Source organism: Jatropha curcas, chromosome 2 (genome assembly GCF_041381405.1).
Source record: "Jatropha curcas cultivar XTBG-Jc1 chromosome 2, XTBG_Jcur_1.0, whole genome shotgun sequence".
In the NCBI taxonomy this organism is placed as follows: Eukaryota; Viridiplantae; Streptophyta; class Magnoliopsida; order Malpighiales; family Euphorbiaceae; genus Jatropha; species Jatropha curcas.
The window spans coordinates 2,825,974-2,852,524 of record NC_143152.1 but is presented as its reverse complement, the minus strand read 5'-3'; the positions used below and the strand labels follow the sequence as shown (position 1 = coordinate 2,852,524).

At 34.4% G+C, this 26,551-nt stretch overlaps 4 protein-coding genes across 7 annotated transcripts; 3 read left to right on the top strand and 1 right to left on the bottom strand.

Moving 5' to 3' along the window:
• The first annotated feature begins 138 nt into the window (after window positions 1-138).
• On the top strand, window positions 139-4,623 carry LOC105645225 (3'-5'-exoribonuclease family protein). 3 transcript variants are annotated; one of them, XM_012230766.4, is made up of 9 exons: window positions 139-282; window positions 449-666; window positions 775-824; window positions 919-988; window positions 1,101-1,206; window positions 2,366-2,432; window positions 2,702-2,777; window positions 3,445-3,743; window positions 4,224-4,623. In XM_012230766.4, exons 2-9 carry the CDS (start codon window positions 507-509, stop codon window positions 4,311-4,313), a joined length of 918 nt encoding a protein of 305 aa, XP_012086156.1. In that variant the 5' UTR covers window positions 139-282; window positions 449-506; the 3' UTR covers window positions 4,314-4,623. The 3 variants fall into 3 exon arrangements, with proteins under 3 accessions (XP_012086156.1, XP_012086158.1, XP_012086157.1); XM_012230768.4 differs by having other exon boundaries at window positions 168-282; window positions 478-666; XM_012230767.4 differs by having other exon boundaries at window positions 177-332.
• Window positions 4,624-6,163: 1,540 nt separating this feature from the next.
• On the top strand, window positions 6,164-12,015 carry GUN5 (magnesium-chelatase subunit chlH, chloroplast, putative / Mg-protoporphyrin IX chelatase, putative (CHLH)). The gene is made up of 5 exons (XM_012230770.4): window positions 6,164-7,797; window positions 8,051-8,133; window positions 8,888-10,690; window positions 10,796-11,272; window positions 11,352-12,015. The coding sequence occupies exons 1-5, from the start codon at window positions 6,393-6,395 to the stop codon at window positions 11,727-11,729; spliced, it is 4,146 nt and encodes a 1,381-aa protein (XP_012086160.1). The 5' UTR covers window positions 6,164-6,392; the 3' UTR covers window positions 11,730-12,015.
• Window positions 12,016-12,141: 126 nt separating this feature from the next.
• Window positions 12,142-17,224, bottom strand: LOC105645228 (putative glycosyltransferase STELLO2). The gene is made up of 3 exons (XM_012230772.4): window positions 15,092-17,224; window positions 13,267-13,393; window positions 12,142-12,891 (listed from the first exon to the last, which is right to left on the bottom strand). Exons 1-3 carry the CDS (start codon window positions 16,807-16,809, stop codon window positions 12,427-12,429), a joined length of 2,310 nt encoding a protein of 769 aa, XP_012086162.1. The 5' UTR covers window positions 16,810-17,224; the 3' UTR covers window positions 12,142-12,426.
• A 3,827-nt stretch (window positions 17,225-21,051) lies between these two features.
• Window positions 21,052-23,703, top strand: LOC105645229 (uncharacterized). Of its 2 annotated transcripts, XM_012230773.4 has the most exons (5): window positions 21,052-21,213; window positions 21,321-21,528; window positions 22,175-22,530; window positions 23,042-23,108; window positions 23,232-23,703. In XM_012230773.4, the coding sequence occupies exons 1-5, from the start codon at window positions 21,119-21,121 to the stop codon at window positions 23,238-23,240; spliced, it is 735 nt and encodes a 244-aa protein (XP_012086163.2). In that variant the 5' UTR covers window positions 21,052-21,118; the 3' UTR covers window positions 23,241-23,703. The 2 variants fall into 2 exon arrangements, with proteins under 2 accessions (XP_012086163.2, XP_020539364.1); XM_020683705.3 differs by having other exon boundaries at window positions 23,042-23,703.
• Window positions 23,704-26,551: the final 2,848 nt, after the last annotated feature.

The window sequence follows — 26,551 nt, the reverse complement described above, 5'->3', positions numbered from 1 at the left end:
GAACTCGTTCAATTAACTTAATAAGCTAAGTTTGAGATTGGTTTATTATAAAATTATTAAAAATAATTTTCATAATGAAATGGTGTTGGGCCTCAGCCCAACAGTCTTATGGGCTAAAGCAGGTGCTGAGAGAGAAAACCCAGAATATGGGTTTACGGGATCGGGCTAAACCGAAACTGAAATGCTCCGGAAACACAGTTCTCTGTTTTCTTTACTCTATCTCCGTCATTGTCTCTCTCTGCTTCCCCTTGTCTCGAATACCAGACTTCTAGCCTTCAACAGGTGCTCATTCTTTCCATATGAGGATCGTTAATTTTCTTGCGTTTGCTTAGGTGATAGCATTTCTGTTTTCTTTGTTTTTTTCTTTCTTTTTTTTTTTCTGGTTTGGATTTTCTATTTCTTATTTGTTAAAAATAATGTGGAAATCTTTTGTGATTATGTATTTTAGGTTTGCTGATTTAGTTTTACATTAAGTAGTTGCTGCCTTATACAAAGATAGAGGGATAATGGGGTTGCCAAATGTCTCTGGAGATTTATCATCAGAGATGGAGGTTGATGCTTTTAGACGCCTTTTCCCTCTTCGTTATTATGAGCGTCATCTTGCAGAGTCTATTCGTCCTGATGCAAGGCCACTCGGGAGTGCTAGAGACACAACACTAGCTCTTGGTTAGTTTAGCTTACCCTTGTTGTTTGTTTTGCCTGTTTCTCACTTTGTAACTTAGAAAGAGTTAATCTTTAAACGCATGATTATAATTTAATCTAATTTACATGTAGGGGCTGTTGCTTCTGCTGATGGGTCAGCTTTGGCTAAGATTGGTTCAACTGTTAGTGCATCATTTCTGTATATAAGCTACTTTTTATGTAGCTTGATTGTTGAACTTAGAGAGCTTATATTTTTCTTTTTTGTTTATTGTGTAGACTATGTTGGCTGCCATAAAAATGGAAGTGATGACCCCTTCCACAGACTCACCAGATGAGGGTTGCATAGGTTAATATTTGAATTATCATTTGCTTTTGCTATCTTCTTTTTATTTCTTTATCCTTTTTATCTTCTTTTATTTATTTATAGGATGTCAATACATAAACCTTGGTATTTTCAGCTATTGATTTCCACATGCCTCCAATTTGTTCTCCACTTGTTAGGCCTGGTAGGCCCGCTGAGGCAGCACCAGTTGTGGCAAAGCAGTTATCTGATACAATATTAAGGTAAGAAAATTTTCTTCAGTAATAGTTTCTGCTTCATTTTTCTTTTCTTTTCTTTTCTTTTCTTTTTCTATATTGGATCCCGGTTGGTAGTAGCATAATGTTGTTTATCATGTTGTTCTATTTTGGAATAACATGATTGACTCTATTTTCCCCTTATCCATAATTCTTGGAGAATGCCTGTTCATCTCCATATGATATGTCTTCTGTGAATATTATATTTTTCTATATTCATAGTCTATTAGTGTTATATTTGGGTTTCTTGTGGGGTTTGTGTATTAGCCATAAGTTTTCAGCCTTACAAAGATGGAATTTTTGTTGTATCCAAAAGAAAGATAGTTATCACTATTCAGAATTCTAGAACTCTGGATAATCCTACTCTTAATATTTTTGCATGAACCAATTGCTTTTAGCATTTGAACCTGGCCCTGCAACATTGTTTTTGCAAATTAAGAATTCTACCATTGCACCAGGCTGTTGCATTTCAATATGTAATGGGACTTTTTATCATGTAATACTAAGAAAAGAAGGAGCGAGATATCATTATCCATTTCACTAGCTCACTCTTTCTTTCTCGAGTAACACACTAGACATGTGAAAATCTCTTTAATGATGGTTTATGTCTCTGTAACCCATGAATACGGACTGGTATTATTGTTGTTATTGTTTTTATGAAGTGAAGTGATAATATCTTCATGCAAAGCCCTGTCTGGCAGGACCTGGTATTCCTAAGAGTTTCCGAGTATTGATATATGCATGTAAATGTGATGTAGTCATGTGAAACTAGTTCATGGTGGCAGAGCTATGCAACTCTTCGAACGTGTTTTCTAATAAGAGAAGGCTTTTCTAGTTTTTTGTTGATTTATAAGAAATCTTGATTTCAACAGATGTGCTAAAGAACTGATATATCCTTGCATGTTTTAACTAGGGGTTAAATTATATTATGTTTACAAAAACATTGGCTAGTTGTAGAAAATCTTAACTAATATATTGCTCTTAGAACTGGAGATTAAGCACCTTAACATATCTCTTTGCTACTTCAAACAGTTGTTAGGAATCAAGTTCAATGACACTATCCGTTTTCCCGATTCTTCTTCCCATAGACCAATTGCATTCCCAGTTCAAGATGTTTTGCAATGACAATTTACATGGTTTGTTGCAGTTCTGGCATGATTAATTTAAAGGAACTATCTCTGGTTAGTGGAAAAGCTGCATGGATGGCATACCTGGTATTGCGGATGATTGTTACATACTTCTCTCATATTTGCATCTAAAAATAACATCAAATGTTCTTTCCTTTTTATTTTTCCCCCAAAGCAGGATGAATGTGCACTTGGCATTCATTCGAGATTTTTCCCCTTATATTTCAATGAATGAAATTAAATTTTATCATAATTGTTGTTGATCTTTTATTTATTTATTTTTTCAGCATGTTTAGTTACCATATTATGGGTATTTCTATCGGACGTGAATTGATGCCCAAAAATATCTCTTGCAGGATATCTATTGTTTGGATGCTGATGGTGCTCTTTTTGATGCTGCATTGTTTTCAGTAGTTGCCGCCTTCTCCCATTGTAAGCTTGCCCATGTTTCATATTTTTCCATCATGTTGAAAGGCTTGTTGAAGTGCTGACTGACACAGCCAGTAAAAAACAGCATGCTTGAAAAACCTTGGACTTTATCTTTTAGCTCCTTATATAAATCATTTCCTATGATGCAAATTTTATGTGGACATGGGAGATGAAAGTTGATTGGTTTTGTACATAATAATGGGTTTGTTTTGCGTCTAAAGAAAACATATTCTTATTTAGATTTTTATCTAAGTCACTGTTTCTTTCCCATTTAGAGGATGCTATGTAGCTAGTTAAAGGGAAAAAGGACTATTATTAAAGGGGAATCTGTTCCCCAGAAGTTGTCAATAATAAGGATTGCTCTGATTTTAAATCATCTGACTATAACACTCTCTCTCAAATAATTTCTGCTGCCTGGATTAGATATTGCATCCTTCAATTCAATTGTCTATATTGCATACTGAACTTAACCCATCCATGAGCCTAACTAACGTTGAATGAAAAGTTTGTAGGCTAGTTGAACGTTTGCTCCTTTTCAAGATTGAACCAAAAGACTCTTCTTTTCTTTGTGTTGACATTATTATTTTGTGTTTATTAAACTAAATTTTGTCCATGGTTCAGACCTGATTTACAACTGCCTTATTTATTATACAAGTTTGATATTTTACAGTGCAAATACCCATAGTTTCACTGAATGATGATGGAAAGATAGTAGTTTTGTCTGAGGAAGATGAGATAGGAAGGTCAGAAAAGAAGCCAGTCAATCAGGAGAAGAGGAAGCTGACACTGAGTAGCCTGCCATTCTCATTAACATTCATACTTCACAAGAACTACATCTTGGCAGACCCCACTGCAGAGGAAGAATCTATCATGGAAACTCTTGTAACAGTAGTTTTAGATTCATCTGCTAGACTTGTTTCCTTTTACAAGCCAGGTGGACCAGTTCTTGCCTATACATCAGCTGTCCAGGTAAATTCTTTTAAGTATCTATTTTGAGCACCCAGAAAATTCAAATTTGATGTGAAGGGGTCTTTCTAATTCCAGTAAGTTAAGGGTTAATACAAATCATTTTCTGGCATGAGATTTCTTTGAAACCACCATGATTCAATAGATATGCAAAATGTGTTCATCATTCTAGATCTGTTAGCACTGTTCTAAAACTCAAATTTTTAAAATTTACAATTTTATTAGAACCCTTGTGTCATTGACAAGATCATTTCCTTGTCAATGATAAATAGTGATAAAGGTATTAGCTAGATGCTGATACAGAACTAACAAAATCTCCTATGACCTATTTGTATGTCAATTGTAAATGATAAATAGTGATAAGGGTATTAGCTAGATGCTGATACAGAACTAGCAAACTGGTCCTATGACTTAGTTGCATGTCAATTACAAGTTTGGTAATAATCTTTTTTGTGATTAAGAAGTGACTTCCTTTATGTGCAGGATTGTGTAGCATTAACAAGGCAAAGAGTGAAGGAACTTCAAGGGATTTTAGATGAGGCCATTTCTGGTATGGAGATTGACCGAGTTTAATGTTTTAAGTGCTGAGGGCATGTCCAATCAATATACAGTGTCCACTCTATCTTGTTCCTGCGGTGAACATGGTGAATTTTTGAAGTTAGATTATTAGATTAGACAAAACCGTGGTAGTGAATTTTGGTTGCAGCAAAATAGCTACTGTTGCATTTTCTTCGATCTTTATGACCATTAATGAGGATTTTCTTTTTTTTTTTTTTCAATTTTTTTTGCCAAGAGTAGAAGAAGTAGGGTGAGGGTTTGTTACATCTCATTTCTGGCTTGGAGCTTTCATTATTAATATCATTACATGTTAAATCTGTATTTATATATTAAGGGAGCTATCATTATTCAGATAAAATTTGGTTTGCAAATTCGGAGGAGAAGTAATTTATTGATTTAGCTCAAGCAAATAAACTATTTACTGCTGTCCGAACAAACAAATTGAAGGTTTAATAAGGATAAACAAACCAAACCGCCCTTAAAGGTTTGCTACTGGTCTATTTCTGCGACAACAGTTAAAAGGTTGATTAACCGTTATGGTAAGTATTCACAAAACCTTGGCCACAATTTTTGCTTGGCAGACTAACTGGACACATTGGATGTCTTATTGCAACTTGTTCAATATTTGTTGTATTCTCCTTTCCCCTGGGAAGAACAGCCAAGGAAAGGAAAAACGACAAAATGATAATATAAGAAGAGCTCCACTTTTTGGCTCTTGGCTCCTGGCTATATTGATGACTGAAGATTTTATTGTGTGTTACCAGTTGTTCAGTACTCTTGAACTAGAATTTGGAACATCAACAGAGTTAGGATTATTAATGGGTTAGTAGGTTATTGACTTAATTTGACAAGCATGAATCTTGATTAGTGCATTGCATTAGGATATTCATCGGGTGTTTGAGTGTCCAGTAGTTGACTAAAAGTTAAATGTTACATATGTTAATTTTTTATAAAATATTGTATTAACATATAAAAGCTAAAAAAAGGGTTTTGAAATCCAAAGCTGATGTGCAACCAACCGAATTAAATAATCGTTACCCTGTAAGATTTTTGAGGAGTCCTGCAAAATTTTATTAGCGTAGCTACTCTGCAAGGTCACGATGGAGACACGAGAAAGAGAGTCTAATGCTTAACATTTAACAATGATGAGCTCTTTCATACCAAAGAAAAGGAAGAGTTCCTTTTTAATTTTGTCAAGTTCATTCTCACCCTTCAGCCACTGAAAGTTGGGTGGAATATCTGGCTCAAATGCATTAGTAACGAGAGAGAGAGAGAGAGAGAAGGAAGTGAATGAGAAAGCAACCAGACAAAGGGCCCATGCATGGATTTAACTGAGCTTTTGCTCTGTTTACTATCTTCATTTTAACTCTGTTTTTCATTTTCGTTTTCTTGAAATAAAAGGGCACAGTACATGGTCCCATTTGCATTAAATTAAGTTCACAAAAGAAAATAAAAAATATCAAATTCCTTGTGAATGGAGAGAGACAGACTCAAAAATTGAAGAATCTTTTACAAGGCAAAAACAGGCACCTCTTACACTGCAAGAAAAATCTATACATTCACTTGGATCATCATCCACACTCCACATCACTTGCCTTATGCCTTATGGTATGGTACTTTTGGGAAATCCTATACAACCAATCAGATTTCAGGAAACTCCATCATAAAAACCCAAAAGGATAGATAAGTTGCCCATACCCAAATTTTTCTCTCTCCTAAAAACAAAACTCAACCTCATAAAAACAGAGTCCCCATCATAGTTTTTTGACTACCCATTTTGCCACGTGTTCTTCTCTCGCACCACTAATCACAGTAACAGACTGTTTCAATTCTCAATGTCACCTTCTCTTCTCTTACAACAAACTTATAAACACACACTTTAACCTCTTCAAAGAAGAAGGAGAAGAAGAAGAAGAGGAAACTCCCTCTCTCTCTTTCTTTATAGAAGCAAATACCCAGAAAGAAATTATAAATAAAAAGTATTTTTGTTTTTAGAGTCTCTCCTCTCGACTTTTCTATTTCTTCCTCTGTAATTTAGAAAACAGAGGAGGATAAACAGAGTGCTCTGTTTTTGAGTTGCTTGTTAGTGTAAAAATGGCTTCTCTTGTATCTTCACAATTTATTGTGCCATCTTCGAAACGAGACCAACTTTCTTCACTAGCTCAAAAACATAACTTTCTCCATTCATTTCTTCCAAAGAAAACCATCCAAAAAAACTCCAAATCAGCCTTGAAAGTAAAATGTATTGGAAATGGCCTTTTTACACAAACAACACCAGAAGTTCGAAGAATTGTCCCTGAGAAGAATGAGAATCAAAATCTCCCCACAGTCAAAATTGTCTATGTAGTTCTTGAAGCCCAATACCAGTCTTCACTTACAGCTGCAGTTCAAGCTTTAAACAAGACTTCCAAATTTGCGTTATTTGAAGTGGTGGGTTACTTAGTAGAGGAGCTTAGAGATGAATCTACATACAAAACTTTCTGCAGAGACATCGAAGATGCAAATATCTTTATTGGTTCATTGATCTTTGTTGAGGAGTTAGCATTGAAGGTTAAAGATGCTGTGGAGAAAGAAAGGGACAGACTTGATGCAGTTCTGGTGTTCCCTTCAATGCCTGAAGTAATGAGACTTAACAAATTGGGTTCTTTTAGTATGTCACAACTTGGCCAATCAAAAAGTCCATTTTTTCAGTTATTCAAGAGGAAGAAACAAGGGGCAGGTTTTGCTGACAGTATGTTGAAGTTGGTAAGGACTTTACCTAAGGTTTTGAAGTACTTGCCTAGTGATAAAGCTCAAGATGCCAGGCTTTATATCTTGAGTTTGCAATTTTGGCTTGGAGGGTCTCCTGATAATTTGCAGAATTTCTTGAAAATGATATCTGGCTCTTATGTGCCTGCATTGAAAGGGAAAAAGATTGAGTATTCTGATCCAGTTTTGTTCTTAGATAGTGGAATATGGCACCCTTTGGCTCCTTGTATGTATGATGACGTTAAGGAGTATTTGAATTGGTATGGAACTAGAAAAGATGCTAATGAGAAGCTTAAAGACGCTAATGCACCAGTTATCGGGCTGATTTTACAAAGAAGTCATATTGTAACTGGTGATGAGGGTCACTATGTTGCTGTGATTATGGAGTTGGAGGCAAAAGGTGCTAAAGTGATACCAATTTTTGCTGGTGGGCTTGATTTTTCAGGGCCAGTTGAGAGATATTTGATTGATCCTGTTACGAAGAAACCTATGGTGAATTCAGTTGTGTCATTGACTGGTTTTGCACTTGTTGGTGGCCCAGCAAGGCAGGACCATCCTAGAGCTGTTGAGGCATTGAGTAAGCTTGATGTGCCTTATATTGTCGCCTTGCCTTTGGTGTTTCAAACAACTGAGGAATGGTTAAACAGTACTCTAGGGCTTCACCCAATCCAGGTTGCATTGCAAGTTGCTCTTCCTGAGCTTGATGGTGGAATGGAGCCAATTGTTTTTGCCGGCCGGGACCCAAGAACAGGCAAGTTTTTTTTTTTATTATTGTTATTTTGACAAGAATTTTTCTTTTCTAATTTCTGTTTCTTGTCATTTTGTATATAATTTACTTAAACTCACTACTTTTTGGAACTATTTTAAGGATTTAGAATCAGATTTGTTTTGCATTCTTAAGGAACACAGCCGTTTAGGCAATGTATTACTCATATTTCATTTTCTACAAGTCGAAGCTTCTCACAATTTTTTAATGGTTAATAATAAATTCAATGTGACTGCAGGAAAATCACATGCTCTTCACAAGAGGGTGGAGCAGCTTTGCACCAGGGCAATCAGATGGGCAGAACTGAAAAGGAAATCAAAGGTCTTTCTGTCTAACCTTTCTGTTTTCTTTTTTCCTCAGTAGAGGCTTGCTTCCTTTTTTTTTTTTTCCGCTGTTTTTTTTTTCTTTAGTATACAATTTTCAGTTGCTTGTGAAAATAAATGAAGTTCACTGTGACATTCCAATCTTGATTTCATTATTTGAAAACTAAAATGGGAATTTATTTGGAAACAGAAACGATACTCAAGTGCAACCGAGGGTTATAAAATTTTCTTAGCAAAATTATGATTGTTGATATATATGTTTCTGTCATCACTAACTTAATTTATATATGAATCCATACTCTCTAATGACGAGAGAAAGATGGCTTGTGGGTAAATAAGTCATCTTTCTCACATGAGTAACAGATACTACTGAAATGTTTACGCATATTATTTATCAAAATAACTATGTTTTTCATTTCATGCTTTGATCAACAAATTTTTTGCATGATAGAGACAGGTTGCTTCCCCTCTGCCTCTTTCTTTGGTTCCTTCTCTCCCTCTACCATGTGATTGAAGACTTAATTGTCAAACATATAGGCTAGAAATATGTCTAATGTGATGATAGTTTTGGAGCATTTTATGATACATGATGATCCTTTCTGGTGAATTTTCTACTTAGGAAACAAAATGGGTCTCGTTGTTATGAAGATCGATAATTCATTTTCTTTCTCAATTTTGTCCGAGAAGATGATTCCTTGAACTCATTTTGTTTTTTAGTGAGTATGTTATGACAAATTTTTATATCAATGCAGACCGAGAAGAAGCTGGCAATCACCGTATTCAGTTTCCCTCCAGACAAGGGGAATGTTGGAACAGCAGCCTACCTTAATGTCTTCTCCTCCATCTTCTCAGTTCTAAAGGATCTCAAAAAAGATGGTTACAATGTTGAGGGCCTTCCAGAGACTTCAGAAGCCTTAATTGAAGACATACTTCATGATAAAGAGGCTCAGTTCAGCAGTCCAAACTTAAATGTTGCTTACAAAATGGGTGTTCGGGAGTACCAAAGCCTTACTCCCTATGCAACAGCATTGGAAGAAAACTGGGGTAAACCTCCCGGGAATTTGAATTCTGATGGTGAGAACCTATTGGTGTATGGAAAGCAGTATGGAAATGTCTTTATTGGCGTCCAGCCCACTTTTGGTTATGAAGGCGATCCGATGCGATTGCTTTTCTCAAAATCTGCCAGCCCACATCATGGGTTTGCTGCTTACTACTCATTTGTTGAGAAAATTTTCAAAGCTGATGCAGTACTGCATTTTGGAACTCATGGTTCGCTTGAATTCATGCCTGGAAAGCAGGTGGGAATGAGTGATGTGTGCTATCCAGATTCTCTCATTGGGAACATACCTAATGTCTACTATTATGCAGCAAATAACCCATCTGAAGCTACAATAGCAAAACGTCGAAGCTATGCTAACACTATTAGCTATTTGACCCCTCCAGCAGAAAATGCAGGTCTTTACAAGGGTCTCAAGCAGTTGAGTGAGCTTATCTCCTCATACCAGTCCCTTAAAGACACAGGTCGTGGACCTCAAATTGTGAGCTCCATAATTAGCACTGCTAAGCAGTGTAATCTCGACAAGGATGTTGAACTTCCAGATGAGGGAGAGGAGATCCCTGCTAAAGAGAGAGATCTTGTGGTTGGAAAGGTATACTCCAAGATCATGGAGATTGAATCCCGGCTTTTGCCATGTGGGCTTCATGTGATAGGCGAGCCTCCATCTGCCATGGAAGCAGTTGCAACTCTTGTCAACATTGCTGCACTTGATCGTCCTGAAGATGAGATTTGCTCACTCCCATCTATTTTAGCTGAAACTGTTGGACGAGAAATTGAGGAAGTCTATAGAGGGAGTGACAAGGGAATCTTGAAGGATGTAGAGCTTCTTCGGCAAATAACTGAGGCATCACGTGGTGCCATAACTGCCTTTGTAGAACGAACAACTAACAAGAAGGGCCAAGTTGTAGATGTTGCTGATAAGCTCACGACAATCCTTGGATTTGGTGTCAATGAACCTTGGATTCAGTACTTGTCAAACACAAAATTTTACCGGGCAGATAGAGATAAGCTGAGAACATTGTTCCAATTTCTTGGAGAATGTTTGAAATTAGTTGTTGCTGATAATGAGTTGGGGAGTCTAAAACAAGCTTTGGAGGGCAAATATGTTGAGCCAGGTCCTGGTGGTGACCCTATTAGAAACCCAAAGGTGTTGCCTACAGGAAAGAACATTCATGCACTGGACCCACAAGCTATTCCTACAACAGCAGCAATGCAAAGTGCAAAAGTAGTGGTGGATAGATTAGTTGAGAGGCAGAAGGCTGATAACGGAGGAAAGTATCCCGAGACAGTCGCACTTGTGCTGTGGGGAACTGATAACATCAAGACTTATGGTGAATCTCTGGCTCAGGTCTTATGGATGATTGGAGTGAGGCCAGTTGCTGATACTTTTGGCAGGGTTAACCGAGTTGAACCCGTAAGTCTTGAAGAGCTTGGAAGGCCTAGGATTGATGTTGTTGTGAATTGCTCGGGAGTTTTCAGGGATCTCTTCATAAATCAGGTACCAATCCTTGTTCTCCTTTCATTTCTAAGAGGTGTTCATTTGAATCAGTTGATTTATTTTGCTTTATTGTTTTACTGACCATTTTGTCTTCTTTTTCCTCAGATGAACCTGCTTGATCGTGCAGTGAAGATGGTTGCTGAGCTTGATGAGCCAGCTGACCAAAACTATGTCAGGAAGCATGCTATAGAACAAGCTGAAACCCTTGGAATCGACATTCGAGAAGCTGCAACACGAGTTTTCTCCAATGCCTCAGGATCCTACTCCTCAAACATAAACCTTGCAGTGGAGAATTCTTCTTGGAATGATGAGAAGCAACTTCAGGACATGTACTTGAGCCGGAAGTCCTTTGCATTCGATTGTGATGCCCCAGGTGCTGGAATGATGGAGAAAAGAAAAGTGTTTGAGATGGCTCTGAGCACAGCGGATGCCACATTCCAAAACCTGGATTCCTCAGAGATTTCACTCACTGATGTAAGCCATTACTTTGATTCAGACCCAACAAACTTAGTGCAGAACTTAAGGAAGGACAAAAAGAAGCCGAGTGCATACATTGCAGACACAACAACAGCTAATGCTCAGGTAGCAATTTAAACCTTTCCTAAGATTCTTATCAAAATCTCTTATGCTTGTACTAAATAATTTAAAATGTTTCCACCAGGTCCGCACACTATCTGAGACTGTCCGGCTTGATGCACGGACCAAATTGCTGAACCCTAAGTGGTATGAAGGTATGCTGTCTAGCGGGTATGAAGGTGTTCGTGAAATTGAGAAGAGGCTGACAAATACAGTTGGATGGAGTGCGACTTCTGGCCAAGTCGACAACTGGGTTTATGAAGAGGCAAACACCACTTTCATACAAGATGAAGAAATGCTTAATAGATTGATGAGCACTAATCCAAATTCATTTAGGAAGTTAGTGCAGACATTCTTAGAGGCCAATGGCCGTGGTTACTGGGAAACAACACAGGAAAATATTGAGAGGTTGAGACAGCTCTACTCAGAAGTTGAAGACAAGATTGAAGGAATTGATAGGTAAATAGGTAAACGAAATGCTATAGAGTTGAGTTGAAATATCAATTCAAATGATCCAATCTGATGAGTCTGAAGTTGCTTCTCTTCATGCTAGTAATTGAATGGACGCAATTTCCTGGAACACTTGAAATGTAAAATTTGTTTATAAAAGTCCATGATGTAATTTAATCCCCGTGACAAGGGAGTTGCCTACTGTTTAAATATCAAGAGGAAAATCTTCACTTGATTCCTGACAATTATGCAACTCCTTATCAACTATAAGAAATATTACTTCAGCTGATTTGTTATTATCGAATTCTCAACTACACTCTCTATATCCTCCATTGTCCAAATTGACAGCAAATAGAACAGAAAAATCTCCTCCAAAGGCTCCTTATTCATTCAAGAATATAAATGACACAATCAAGAAACTGAAATTGATGCTAAAAGCAGTGTTCTTATATTTTCTTTAGACAAAGAAAAAGCCTAAAACATTTATCATTGGAGGGGAATCCCCAATCAGTCAATGAATCATACAAGATAAATCTACAAGAAAATTATTAAAAAAAAATTTGCAATTACATTTTAAAAGCAAAAAGAGCCTTCCCCTTCTAGAAAAATTGGAAAAGAAAAACAAAAGAGAAATTTGTATCAATTACAAAATGGTACAGTTCGTTGACTCTATCGTGGTTCTTGCAAGTATCAAAAAGAAGATTTTATCTTCAAACGAACTCCATTAGGAGAGGATCACCTTCTGCCATTATTCTTACCAGCTTTATAAAATCTTGTTCACTCGACACGTTCCATGGGTGAATAGCAGGTGCTTGAGCAGAATAAAGGGTTGAATTAGTTGAAGGTGGCTTCCGTTTATATACCATTGTATTAAGCACAGAATCAAAATTCTGCGGTGAATCCATTGAAACAAAAAACATTGGTATAGCAACGTTGTTATGGATTTCCAGATCACCCACAAGACTTACAAGCTCGGTAAAGTCAGCTCCAAAGTGGCGAGGAATATAGAATATCTCAGAACTGCATATTGTGAGACTCTGATCACTCATAGCATCCTTGTAATTGACTTGGAAGTGAACAGGCATTGAGCTAACAACCTTTTTCACCATTTCTGCTTGTTTTGCATACCAATCGGAGTCCCCCTTGGTGGACATGGTGCTCCACGATTTAGATACCTGAACCAAAAAAATGGGGGAAATGGGTCAGAGAAGAGATAGAGATGGACAAAGTTGAGACAAGGGAAGGCAGAGTGCGTGTAGCCACATTTTTTGTCCATGATGATGAGCACAAGGTATCATTAAGAATTACTGAATAAACCACAGTATTCTGTTTTCTGTTATTTGATAATATCTGCATACTAGTATAATAATCTAAAAATTTGCAAATGATAAACTGAAGTATCAGAAGAGAAGCTAAAATATTCTAACAACAATGAATTTCTAAGGTCCCTATTCATGTCCGAAAGCAAAATGAATGAAAAAAGTGAGTTTTTCAATCTTGAAAGGAGAACAATATAAACAGAAAGGGGCAGCGGAAGGCTAAAATGTTACCTTGTCTGTAATCCATAGCTTAGTCTTGTCTGCCTGAAGCAAATTCCAATAATTAAGGACAGTATCATCCTTAAGGAATAAAAAGCCTTCTGCACTAGTAAACCGATTAAAAATCTTGGGCAGTTGCCTGTAACCAATATTAGGAACGAAAAATCAGTGAATAAAGTAAAGTTTTAAGATGAAAGATGTGGAATATCCAATGCATAGGTTGAATAGTTAGAACTTCACTTTACATCAATAAATAAAATAAAGTTTAAGATGAAAGATGTGGAATATCCAATGCACAAGGTGAATAGTTAGAACTTCATTTTACATCAATGCTATGCTTACCAACAATAAATGCATCCCTAAGAATCCGATGTTGACAGCATAACTGCCAAATGTAGCTTTAAATAGAAGTTCAAAATAAAAACGTCAATAACCTCAATTTGACATGACTCCAAACCAACATTTGTCAAAACTTTGCTTGTGAAAGGGGGAGATGAGAGAGGAAAAGTCAAATGCATCCATAAAGAAAAGAGAATTATGGAGCATTCATTTTGGATAAATTTTTGAATTTTTACAATTCCATCAGAACTGAGATAGTTAGACCTTCTAAGGATATTAGAGAGGAAAAGGCAAATGCATCCATAAAAGAGAAGAGAATTATGGCAGTAAAGTCAGGATAATCTATTCATCTTGGCTAAATTTTTGAAATTAATATCATGTACCATCAAAATCGAGGATAACAATGTCATTGTGAGAGTCGGGCCTTCTAAGGATATGAAGGACATGGCCAGCTTCTGTATTAGGGTATTGCCCTAACTCTTAGGGACCAAATGAAACAGGAAAAAAAAAAAAACAAACAGCCAGCATACTCATCTACATAACTCAAAGAAAATTTATTGTCCATAGGTTTCAACTTTCAAGAATCTGAGAGTACATCTATTTTGGCTTACTCGTGACACAGAATTTATATGGATCAGTAAGAAAGGATTCCTAATTTAAGGTCATAAAGTCGGGAGTAAACCTTGTTCTGATGTTCTGATGTTCTAATGGGCAACATTTACAGTTATCTGATCTGAAGTTCTACCTGATCTAAAAGTGCAGGAACTTGGGATGCAATGAACTTCATATTATGAGTTGTGACAGAGCAGGCAAAGCAAATTGCAGATGAGTCAACAGAAAATGGATACAGAGAGAACCAAAGAGGTGAACGAGTCACTCTCACAAAACCCATATTGATGGTTGGCATTCAGAGGTTAGAACAGGCTTGAGTGGAGTATATAAACATGCACATACTTTTACATAACTGAAACAATTCCAGCTTTAATATCCAAATGCATAGAACTCCAACATGATTGCTACATATGTCACCTAAAGATCAACAGGCACTCAAAATCTTAAAGGCAACCACAATTTACAAAGACACCTAAAACTAATAGGACCGATAAAAAGCTAGCCAGCCAAGATTCTATCAATTAACCCATCCAACACAAGTTTTTACTCCCAGATTTCTAGTACTTTAGCTCCTCACCAATTAATAGGCATTGCCCTTTAAGATCTTGCATGCATCACAAATTTCTATTTCATTCTGATAAGAGTGTGGCCACACTTTGAACATGCCAACCCTGCCAATCTCAACAGGAGGCCAAGCATGAGATAAGAATTTAGATATCTGCTTAATCAAGAGTGAATATGAATAGTCCTCAAATATCTAAGCTAGGTTCAAATTGTATCTAGATCTGAATTCTGAAATATCAATCAATGGATGATGTAATCAACAGATGATAAACAATTACAATAGTCTATGCTAAATGTATATCATTATTATATCAAAACTTACTTGTATAACTGTTCCAAATGACCTTCTTCAACAGCAAGATCCTCATTCTTCTGCTGTGATAAGATAACCACAGTTTTGAATATCCTCCCATACAGCAATCTCCATTCCAGGGCAGTCCGTTCCACAGGACTGGTGCAAAACATAATTAGCACCACATTACCAAAATTCTTCCTCCACCGAATCAAGTTACCAATCTCATAATTCACTGTTCCTGCTTCCTCTACTCCGAGATGCACAGATGGCAACTTACGAGGGATAAACTCCCTTCGATCTCCATGACCAATACTTGCCCGTGGTCGATCCAATTCTAGTGACATTAACCTAGGCTGCTGATATCCAACAGCAATCAAGTCCTGAAGCCAAGCAGCAGTAAACCTAACATCCTGTTCAGTCCAAAATCCTTCCTCTGCCATTGCATAACTCAACTCCAAAATCTTTTCAAACAACCTATGTTTATTTGATCTCCATGCGACCAAGAACTTAATCAACCTTCCTACATTTACATGAAGATCTTTCTCCTCTGAAAATGGGTATCCCTCAGTTCTATCATATCTATGCACAGTAGGTGGATAAACCACAACATATCCACCAATCTCCCACAAAAGCCTTTGCCCCCAATAACCCCTTAACACATCAGAAGCCATTGTACTGACTGAAACCGGAAGCATCAAACCCCAAAAGGCCGGTGAATGGTAAATTGTATTAAATGAATTGACAGGCACCATTATCCCTTGAGGCAATGCCACTTTTGGGGCATGCTCATCAAACCTAATATCAAAAGCTTCCAAACCAGATTTCCTAGTAAAATAAAACACAGAATCAACATCTGGTAACCCATTTGATATCCCTTGCTGTATAAATTGTTTCCCACTAAAAACCTCTGTGTAAAACTCTTCATGCTCAATTTCACCCACATTTTCCAATGGTAAGCCTCTAGGCCAAACTGACCTCTGCCCAAAATGAATATAAGGATTCAACACAGACCTATTCACATTCTCATGACTATACTGCAAAATAGTCTCTTGCCTAGCTCCTTCCCCAACTAATTCCACATCAAAATGCTTCCCTAAATTATCTCCAATCACTTCACCTCGATCATCAGCATCGAAAATCTTCTTCGCCCCATGTTGTATAGCAAACAAATACCCAACACTTTTCCTCACATACGAATCAAATGGCACAAAATCCACAACCTTAAATCCCAAGCTCGCTTGCTGATCCAAAGACAGGAAAATTGCACCCTTTAAAACCCAATCTCTTGGTGTCTTCGAATTCCCAATTGCCAACAACTGCCACCCTTTGATTTTAACAAGTTTTCTTAGCGAATCCGATGGATAGTCAGACACTGAAACAACAATCCATTTCTCCGTACGGAAATTCGCGTAAGGAGAAGTCTTATCAGTGATGGGTGTGATACGATTCCAATTAATTTGAGGAAAATGAAGGGTTTTCTCAATGGGTTGGGTTCTCGATTGAAGATAGAGAAAAGCAGCAGAATCACCAGTATTCCAGAGGAAGAAGACTATAGCAACAGTGAAAATAAGAAAAAAACAAGTAATGATCTTGTAAAGATTCTCTGCAAACCAAGTGGAGAAATCTAGGGATTTGGATGGCGAAAAACGGTAGCTTTCCTGATGGTGGTTGTTTGGATTGAAAGTAGGCAAAGTTCGTGAAGATTTGGGGGATTTGGGGGCCGTTGTACGGTCTTGGACCAACATTGGTAATCCCCAAAACAGAAAAAGAAATTTCTGTTTAACTTTGCCTAACAGTAAACACTTCAGGGAGCTCAGTACTAGAAGAAGGACTGAAACTGTAATCTGCGAATCTCAATTGCAGACTCTAAGCTTGACTCTACTTTCGTCTAAAGAAAGAGTCTGTTATTTCTCATTTTCTTTTTCTTGTATTTAAAAAACAAAAAACGTTTCCTTTTTTGGGCTTTCGTTTTTATTCCCGTCTTCTCTCTCCAAAGCTCAAACCCAATTGCTCGGTTGCTTCCAATGGCTGACTGGCTTCTGGCAAAGAAGGATGTTTGGTTGTTGTTGCCGACAGTAACAGTTGGGTGGAGGTTCCTTCGACTTCAATGAAATTGTAATGTAACGTACCTGCTACTTTTTTGGTGGGGTGGAAGGGAGGGGTAGTGTGTCACTGTCTTCTATTTTATTCTTTTCATTTCTTTTTCTTCCTATATAAATTTCTTTTTATTTTTTATTTTTTGAAAGGAAATTTCTTTTTAATTTTTACTTATTTATAAAGTCAAATAAATAGATTATTATCATACACAAAAACAAACTAATTCTATGTTTGATAATTTATTTATCAAAACTTTCCGATTGTGTATATCATTTGAATTTTAATATAAAAAAATTAAAATTAAAACCCTAATTTGAAACTTTTCTTTTTTTTTTTTTGTTGGCATTTGGGTGGAGCTTTAATCAAAATAAAATTAAATAACATCCAAAATTCACTAACCGTTCAATTTTGGAATCAACAACTTTATAAAATGTGAATAATTGAAATTTTCCAAAATTGAGCGAAACAAAACTCATATTAGAATACTAAAATTGCCTTCAAAATAGTAAAAATTTCTGAGTTTATATTACTTTAAATGCATAAGAAAGAAAAACAATTAGATCATCTATCTTATTTAACTTTATATTTTTTTATATTTTATTGTGATTTAAATTAAAATATTTATTCTAACTAACCTAAATCAATTTGCTATTATATTTTACGGTTGGCTTGATTGGGGAAACATGATATTATTTGGCAATTAGCAAGTTGGCTGTACTCTAAACCTTGCTTGTCTGTCACGTGCATACCCACTGATATAATTTATAAATAAACAAAATGTTTAATAAGAAATTGAAATTTTGTTTGCCCATGTGTTTCTGTGTTTGCCTCAATGAGAAGCAACTGAGAACGGCTTACAACACTTTTAGCAACATTAGTAGTTTTCATTTTTATTATTTCACTAATAGTGCAATTATAAATAAATTATTTCAACTTAAGAGAGATTATAAATTTTAATTTTGATCCTTGCATCATTAACAATCAAAGTGACAATAGTTATAATTAGATTTTATCTAATTAATCTTTTCATTCCTTTTAGACGTGAAGATCCGAAGAATTTAAAAAGAAATTTAAAAAATCGAAAGAATATGTCCATATTATTTTGATTAAAAAAAAAGAAGTAATAAGCTAAAGATCAAATCTTAAGTAGGGAAGTAATGGATTTGGTGTATCCATTATTTGTTAACTTGACTGCCTTGTTATGTACTAATGATAGAGTTTTGTGAATATATTTAGAATTTTATTAATCTAACGGGATAATATTAATTTTAGTGTCTGTATTTGTCATTTATTTTTATTTTGGTGTCTAACAGAAAATAATAACAACCGAGTGTCTAATTTTTTCATTTTGATGTCTCTTGATGACATAGATTATTGAAAAATCCAATGAGATTAATTGAAACCTACAAATGTCTATGTGTCTACGCACGTGGATTGACTATATTTATACATAAGATCCCAGTGTAGCAAAAGAAATAAAATGTCTCATTTACCCTTCTTTAATATCGTCCCAAACACAATCCATTTTGCTGCAAAATTTTGAGTAATTTTCTGCCGAATTTTGCTGCATTTTTTAGGTCCATAATTTGCATGATTTTCTGCAAGAATTTGCTTCTTTGATTCATGTCCATTTTCCTTGATTTTAATAATACACAAACTCTACACCAGTAATACTAATTCACACATTTAAACAAATAGATCAAAGGAAACATTTATAGAATATAAAATTGATTTCACTTGGCAAAAGATTCATCATTACAAACAGAGATAATTCCATTCAATCTATATTACATTTTAGCTTCATCCTAACTAAATTAAAATTCATTCTAACATTTCAAAAATAAATTACCCAGCAAATTACTTCAATCACCATTTCAACATAATTATAATGATGGACAAAACAACTTAAACCCATAAAAACTTTTCTCGTTTTTAGCTTCTCTGCAACTCAACTTCTATCTCATTCTTGTTCTTCAACAATCCAGGAATAATCATCTTTGCTCTGTTGCACATAACAAGATTGAGTCATTCAAAGATATCGCAACAATTGTTCTGCTCAACCTTCAAATTACAAAAAGTAATTTCAATCTCAAACGAAAATAAGTGAAAACCCTAAAATGAAATAAAAGGGGTAAAATATAAATACACACTCACCAATCGAATCTTGCAAGCAACAAATCTCATTCTAGGATTCAACTCCATCCATGATGTTCAAATTGGGCATACAATTCCACACTTGCAAAATCGAAAATCCATCTTTGAGAAGGACAAAAGAAGAGCGGGAGAGAAAAGAAGAAAGGGAGGTGTTGCAGGTTTGAATCGTGATTTAGGTTGGTCAAAATGGGGTATTGGCTTGTGTTTAGGGTGATATATATTAAAGAAGGGCAAATTAGACATTTTATCTTTTTTGCTAAGCTAGCGTCCTACGTGTAAAAATAGTCAGTCCATATAAGCGAACACGTAGGCATTTACGGGCACCAATCGGTCGCATTGGACTTTCTAATAGTTCATATCATCAGAAGACACCAAAATAAAAAAAATTGCAAGTTTTGCATAATTTTCTGTTCATACACTAAAATAACAAAAAAAATTGACAAAATACATGCACCATAATTACATTATCCCTTGATCTAACCCACCTGATTTTGTTTCTAAAGAAGGAAATGACAGTAATAATAATTACATAATGTGTTTTAGTATGTAACTTGTGGAGAGAGCAATGCTATGCTGGATAAATATGGCAATTTCTTGCTACTTTGCATTAATTTAAATAGAAACCAATAGTTTCCAATCCATTATGCTTTGATGGATAAAATGTTAGTTAAAAATTATATATTTCAATGCATCAATAACTTATATGTGGAGTGCATCCATATTTTCTAAAACGAAAAAAACGATGGAGTATAGCCGCGGACACGTAATTTAACCTCTTTAATTATTTAATTCTAAATTCAATTAAGTACCCATACACTACTCAGTACTCAAAATTAGTTCAAACCTATTTTTTTCATTGGTAAATTATATTCTGTTAAAATTAATAAACCTATAAAGATATGTACATTTGTTTATTGTCTACTAAAATATTTGATGTGCTCTTCTCTCGGTCATTTAAATGGCTTTGGCTCATAATCTCTCATGTGGAGATCGAATGTGATAATTTACTTGCTGTTCAATGTGTTAATGGCTTAGTTGGTCCTCCAGCGATCTTCAGATCCCTTGTTCATCGCATTAGAAATCTGTTTCAGCTGGGGATATGATATCTCTTCATGTTCGTCACATTTACTATGAGGCCAACTTTTGTGCTGACGGGCTCTCAAAACATGCTTCGCCTGTATTGGTGTTCATTTGCTCCACTCTCCTCCTGTCGTTCATCTTCCTTAAATGATTTTTTACTCTTATATAATAAAAAAAAACAAAAAAAATATTTAATGATTTAAATTATAAAATTATTTGTTTATATAACCGAATTTGGGTAATAACTTATTCAATATATTAAATTTGATAATTTCAACGAATATAATATATTTAATCCAAACTCATCTTCATTATATACTTTTCAAAACTCTTTCTCAATGTCAGATTAGTGTCAAGTACTTGACTCATTGTCATTTCTTAGAGTGCTTACAAGATTGATTATGAACTCCATTATACCATTATTTTTCTTAAAAAATTTAAAAAGAATTACAGTAAAGTAGTATTAAAAAATAATTACAATTTTTAATATTAAATTTAGGTATATATAAAAATCCAATTTCCTATGTATCCAAAGTTCCAAACCGAAGCGCTAGCGGCTGGGTGAACCAAACCAATGAAACCGTTAGAGAGAGAGAACCGAGTCTCTCCCTTCGAATTGTGAGAGATAAAAATAGAAAGCCAATTGCAAAATAATAATTCAAATATTTTGTCATCAGCCCGCCATTTTCGAAACACAAAATTACATTCTCTTTCGAAACGAAAATGATGACTCTGTTTCCATCTTCTATTGAGCGCACTGTGGCTTCTGCTCTTCTTCTTCTCTCCGAGACCAAACCTCTTTCTCCTTCTTCTCCACAGTAAATTCATGTTTCTCTGCCTTCTCAATTCAGTTTCGTCCTCATAAATTTGAATTCATAGTTTTCGTTTTTGGTTTTTTTCTTCTTTTTTTTTTTTCTTTTTACAGGCCTGGCTTTGATGGTGGATCTGTGATCGTGAAAGAGAGAAATGAAAACAAGAGTGGCAGTGAGGAGAGCTTGAGTTTTGTGTCGAATAGCTCAAAATCGCAATGTTCAACTCTTACTAGTGGTAGCTCGTCGTCTATGAAGATTCAAAAGGCGCATAAACTCAGAATGGTTTCTATTGTGGCCCGTAGCCATGAAATGAAGTTCAAGGTGAAATCCTAATCCAATCTCTTTTGTATTTCTGCTGGTTGGCTTGTTTATTGATGATTTTGAGTCTAAGTGCTCTGTTTGAAACCTTTTTGTAGCTATTTTATGCCTTACTAGTTGATTTTATTTAGTTTTTGGCTCTGTTTGGTTTTTTTTAAGCTGAAGATCTTGGGATTTCTAGTTGCTTGTTTGTGTTCATGGTGATCCTATTTAGTCTATTTAAAATTTCACCAAATTTTGCTTTTGATTAGTTGTTTAATTTATTTAGTTTTCTGTTTGGATTAGCTTTTTTGGCCTTCTCGTTCTCTTAACTTGGTCCTTTTGTGATTTTTCTTTTGGATGAGAGTTTGAATCCGATCCTCAATTCTTTTTTAAATGTATAGATTCTGTTCTCGATTTTATTCAAATTTCTCTAGCAACTTCGTTTTATTTTCGTTTAATCTCTGTTTCTCAATTTGAGTAAAACAGTCTAATTAAACTTCAATTTCAAGGTCCGGATCAGCTGACTTTGATTCTGTTTTCGAGTTATATCCAATTTTCAATTCAGATTATGATAAGACTAGCTGTTTTGCTTAAAAACCTAGTAAATGTAGTTATTTTGAGTTACTCGGTTGCTATGTTTGAGATCAAATTTCATGAACTTTAAAAGGTGGTGAGAAAGAGGCGATCGGAAGTCTGCTGGAGCTTCGATCAGCGGAAAATTGTCCTTGCTTTGCCTGCAAAGGTGTCGTCCCGTTCAGAGTCACCAGATGATTCGTGCTTATCTAGCACATCCAGCGCAGCATCAAGCGCGCGAAGCCGCTATGTTTCTAATGGGACGACAAGGAACCAAATGGAGCCTAAGCCGGAGAGGGCTAAAGTGAACTCCGTTTGCGGCCCCGGTTCGGCTTATATGAGGCGCCAAGCCGAAGCAATATTGAAATTATTGTCTCGTGGTAGTTCCTCTGAAGTGAGAATACGCCAAGTGCTTGGTGATAGTCCTGACACCAGCAAAGCTCTCAGAATGTGAGACCCCTCTCTCTCCATATCTCTCTCAAAAGAATTGCTTATTTTCTTATTTTGCACCCTGTCAACACCTTGGCCATGTATGGAAGGCTGGGACTTGGGAATAGAATAGATAGTCATTTTTGAAACAATTTTTTATTTTTTTGGTTTGGTTCTTAAGAATTTTTTGATCATTTTTTTATGTATGAATTATTTAAATTTATGTTCAAATGTTATATTTTTGAAACATAATTCTCAACCTAATCAATAAATTTTATTAAATTATTTAAACAGTAAAGCTAAAACAAACTTTCCATTTCCTTTCCAATTCTAAGGTGAAAGAACAAGTCCTTATGTTTTATAGCAAATTAAATTTAACTTTTTGATTATAAGAAACTTATTAGGCAATTCTTGGATTTAAAATTACTTAATGGTTTTTTATTATGAGAAACTGCATATTGATCTTCTTTTTCTTCTTAACTCTACTTAATTTAGTTATCAGTTGAGGAATAAAATTTATAGATCCTTGCAGGTTGCTAAAGCAGGAAGAGATCAAAAGATCAGGAACTGGAGGTCGTCAGGATCCATACATTTACAAGGTACGTATATTTTGTGCTTATTATAATCTTCTTCAGTTTCATAAAAATAATTCACTATTAAATTGCCAAGATAATATCAAAAAGTTATAATTGTAATTGCAATTATTTGAGCTCTTCTTGCAGATTGCATGAGAGATTAGGGTGCTTGATCCAGAAATTAATATTAGGTTGTGACTTTTAGAGTTCTAATCATCTTAACTATAGGGAGATTTTGGTCTGGGGATATATATTTACAAATAGGATATAATAGGAAATATTGACAAGTGAATATAGCAATATATGGTTGTCTTTCTTACACGGTATTACTTGGAATATATAAGGGGAAGGAATTTTGTGGTATAGCATTATGCTTTTATAGGTAGGCATGGCAATGGCAATACGTCTTCTGTCTGTCTGTAATATAAGTGAAGGTTTCTTATAAATTGGGGTTTTACTGGTAATGCTATTCTTGTTTAAGGATGAAGATTTGTCTATTTGTGAGCTTAGATTAGCGGTGAAATGAGCAAATTGGTGAAAACAATTATAGTCGAGAAGATTCGAATTCAAGACTTCTCATTTTTTATATAAATCAGACTACCACCTGATTATTTGTTCATTTGTACTGGAATTTACACTTTTCATTTTAATTGATTTCTGTCCATTTATTATACCGTGCAAATATTTTGCTTGCGAGGCTGTTGGTTGCAGAACTGAATTCAGTTGGGCCAATTTTCTTCTTGATTGGGAGATTTTGTGGGTTTTGATTACACAATGGGTGGCGTTTTCTTATATAATGTCCATTTCACCTTTTTCTAACCAAAATTTAGTTTATGGGATTCAATCAAATCTAAAAAATCAGTTACTTTTCTGATTTCAATTTTGCTTCTGTATCGTTTTAGTTAAGCTTCTAAAAGTATTAATTCTTCTCCCCCGGTTTACATCTATCTGCTTCTAAAAGTATTAATTCTTCTCCCCCGGTTTACATCTATCTATATAAATATATAACAACTCAACTAACTATATAAAACCACAATTGCAATTGTTTGGAATGCAAGAGACGTTAAATATATAAAAACTCAACTAACTAAATTTGCTTGTGGCAAGACATCGTGAAACTTAATTGATAACATGGAATTTTGTTATTTTTAAAATTTTTATTTAATTATCTAATTTAAAGAAATCAAATTATAAAACTTTTCGTTTTCTTCGTTTGATAATTAATATCCATATGATAAATTTATTTTATCACTAAAAGACTTTATTTTCTTTCTTTTGCAAGAATTAATAATCCAAATAATCAATTTTGTGTATTAATAATAGAACACTAATTAGTTTTTCAATAATTAAAAACCACACTATAAATTGATGTAATATTTTATTATTTATAATTTAATTATCCTCTAATTTTTTCCAAGTCTTCATTCCCTCTTGAATACTATGTTTATGAGTACTACATTTGTAAAATTTATCATACAAATTCTTATTTTCTTTTTTATGTTCAATATATTTTAGATAGTGATAAAAATCATTACATTGAGCAAAAGACACGTATAATTAACAATCATAAAGTTTTTTTTTAATTTTCCATTCAAGTAATTTTATAGTTTAAGTAATTGTTTTAATTTGTGAAAACAATATTTATATTTATTTTTTTTAATATAGCTAAGAAAGTGAATTTATTGTTTTTAGTGTGTTAGTATAGAGTTCTTTTATCATTTTTTAATTTATAGAAAAGTAGGATTGGTAGATAGTCAAAGAATAAAAAATAAATAAATGTCAAAATATTATTTTTTATCATCTTAATTTATTTATATTTTTCAATCAAATTTAATTTATATCAATTATTTATAAATATTAATCTTCACAACTACTCGAATAGTTTTCTTTAGTAATACAAGTTAGTATTTATTTATTTATGTCTAGGCAAAGGCAAACAGCTTGACAGCTAATATTAGGGTCGGTTTGGGCTGGCCATTTGTTTATTTGAATGGCCAGCTAATGAAATCTGGTTATTATGTTTTATTAGGATGCAAAATCTCATTAAGAGCCACCAACTCCAGCAGCCCAATCAATATTTGAACGACCCTATTGCTTAAAAGAAAGTCACAAAATTATTCATGCGTCACATTTTCCTTTTTTCTTGTTCTTCTGAAGTCTGAACCTTTATTTTTCTAACATTATAAGTTTTATCAGTCGTAAAATCAACGTAAAAATTAGTTTGAATTTTAATTTTATAAATTTATATTAATTGAACATATAAATTTGAAGAATACTTTTATAATTACAAAATTTTAAAATTCATCAATTATTGAAAATAAAAAATTTAACGAGAACTTAGGGGATTTCAAAAATTCCCATTTGGTGAATGGAGAATTTTGAAAAAAAGTTACAAAATATTTTTACTGTTTAACAAAATTTTGAATGATTTAACATTTTATGGACTTAAACAACTGGAGAATGATAAAAAAATAGAGTTAAGATTCAACGTAAATCTGTTTCAACATGACTCTCGTTTAAGTGTTTAATATGTAAATAGTAATATTTGCTCAGCACATTAAGATTATAAGACATAATTTAATGATACGTGTATATATGATTTCACAGTATTAAATTCCAAAATTCTCTTGTAATAGTATTTAAAAAACAATTCTTTGGACTAGTAATTTGCTGTACTTGGTTGAAGTTTGTGAAATTCATTATTATCATAGAGTAATTAAATTCTTTAGAGTTCTTAAAGTCACTCCTCCACAGCACCGTCAAGATCCCGCGTTGATTATTCAACGCGTGAAGCCAAAGCTTGGTGCAGTGACACGGTCTAAGTTGGACCCCACAAACTGAACCCCACACAGGAAAGAGAACGCAGAATTTTTGTTACGCAGCGGGCTAGTCTTTTTGACTCTTTTACATTTACATCCTTGCACTCCTATATATTTCTGATATTTCCCCCGCATATTTATTTATTTATTTTTAGAGGAACCTTTATCACGTTGAACATTTCCCAAGTATACAATAAAATAATTAATGACCTACCACATTTCTGGACCTTAGAGTGGGAGGTTGGGTCATGACTCATCATTTGAAGGAGCCATGTGTTGACCAAGCCAAGTGACCCTTTCATGTCACTAGAAACTCTATTCCTTTTTTTTTTTTTTTTTGACATGATAGAAACTCTATTCCTAATATATGAAAAATATAAGTCAAAATTGACCACTTTGAAAATATAAATAGTGGAGTTCATCAATAATCTATTTTTTATATTTATATAAAAATATTTAATAAAAAATTCCAATGTTAAAATTTGAAAATGTCTGCATAAAGGTAATATGAGACAATCATTCAATCATTATACTCCAACGTTATAAATAGAAAAATAAATATAATGTTAAATTCAAATACTTAAATATTTAGGTGGACCATAACAAATATTTAAATATTTGATAAAAATAAAATTAATTTTTCATCGA